The 1,622-nt window shown below is 40.0% G+C and overlaps 1 protein-coding gene across 1 annotated transcript; it reads right to left on the bottom strand.

The window, feature by feature from the left end:
• Positions 1–464: 464 nt before the first annotated feature.
• Positions 465–865, bottom strand: E1B28_010661 (uncharacterized protein; the record flags this gene model as incomplete). The annotated part of the gene is made up of 3 exons (XM_043155638.1): positions 465–641; positions 695–811; positions 857–865. The coding sequence occupies 3 exons, from the start codon at positions 863–865 to the stop codon at positions 465–467; spliced, it is 303 nt and encodes a 100-aa protein (XP_043008110.1).
• Positions 866–1,622: the final 757 nt, after the last annotated feature.

Genomic DNA, 1,622 nt, shown 5'->3' with positions numbered 1-1,622 from the left:
ATATAAGGATGACGAAAAACTTACCATGTCAGTCCGGCGACCTCGCGCAGGCTTTTTGACAGGAGGAGGGCTTGCAGAGACAGCACGACCTTTACCTTTGTCGGCAGCAGGTGTCTTAGCCGGAACCACACTGACTTTTGAAGGACCGGACTATAATAAATGGAAAGTTAATAAGGAAAGGAAAAGAAACGGATAGAGCACTTACCACGGCGCTTCTAGTCGTTGGATGACCTTCCACTGTCGGAATCGGGGTTGCAGAGACCTTTTCGCTGACTTCGTGAGGAGTCTGTAACTAAGATTAATGAAGGCTTTCCTTTAAAAGAAAGGAACATTTACTTTGGCAATGACAGGCTTAGGAATGGGCCGGGGCTTTGGCCAACTTGGGACCATGACTTCAAGCTTGCGCTTGTTGACGGAACCTTTTGGACGACCTCGCTTCAAGCGAGCCAAAGGCTAGAATAGGATTAGAAGCGATTGAGAGGGACAGAGGAATAAGGACTTATGACTGGCGGAGATGAGCGAAGTTGATCGACTTCGGACTCTCCAGAATTGTCATCTTTGGTCTCTTCCTCGTTGGCGCGAGGATCAGCCGCTGCTTCAGCCTCAGTCACCGACTCTGGCTCGGTAGTGGTGACTTTGATCTAAAGGAAAGGATAGCTAAGTGAAAGAGAACGAGAAGGAATGTGGAACTTACGTTCTTTGAGGATCGGGTACGCTTCGCCTTTTTGGAAGGGGGAAGCACCTCCTCGACCTCAATTTCAGAACTGGCAGAAGGGCTTCGAGCCTTGTTTTTCTTGCCGGAGCAGTTGCGCTAATAACGCTGTGTAACACCACTAAATATGGCTAGTAAACACACCTCAAGCATGAAGTGCACAAACCAAAACCACACCAAGAAGAGTATACACAAGTGTAAGGGGTGGAGGTCAGTATTCTTAAGGCTTTAGTTTTCACTAAGAGGCACCAAGAAAGATAGAATAAGAGGGGTCTTCGGTTTTATAGTAGTTTCAATCAAGGTTCTTTCACTACAAGAGTGACAATATGATTCACAGATCCCAAAATTCGATATCTGACTTTTCAACAAAGCTTTTACAAGTCTTCGCCAAAGTTCGGTTTCAAGTTCAATATCCAAACTAGACAATAGCAATCTAAATTCAATATAAGTCCAAATTGACTTCAATATCCAGAGTTCAATTCCAAGACAATATGCCAATACCAAATTCAATTGCAATAATCTAATCTATCCTTCCAAACACACACTGGGTGCAATGTACTGTAAAACACGTGTATTATGTTAATGTTTATGATGAATTTATTTTAATTTTTTTTACAAAAATTGATGTGACTTATGTTAAAATTAAACTTGTTTTATACTGTAGGATTTTTAGAATAATACTTGAAAGATTCAAACCATAGTACACATGTTTTATATTAAAGATATCAAAAACTTATATTAAGCCTTATTCAAAAATTATGCTAAAGCCTCAAGCACATTAAGTATAATATAAACAAACAGAAATTCTTGATTTGATTACAGAATAATTATGTTAATACCTTTCTTCAATATAATACTACTTTGAAAATGGAATAACTCATGCTCATTATGCTATCATTACATTGCTGGA

This window comes from Marasmius oreades, chromosome 6, assembly GCF_018924745.1.
Source record: "Marasmius oreades isolate 03SP1 chromosome 6, whole genome shotgun sequence".
In the NCBI taxonomy this organism is placed as follows: Eukaryota; Fungi; Basidiomycota; class Agaricomycetes; order Agaricales; family Marasmiaceae; genus Marasmius; species Marasmius oreades.
The sequence above is the reverse complement of the archived record's forward strand: the minus strand, read 5'-3'. Positions and strand labels throughout refer to the sequence as shown.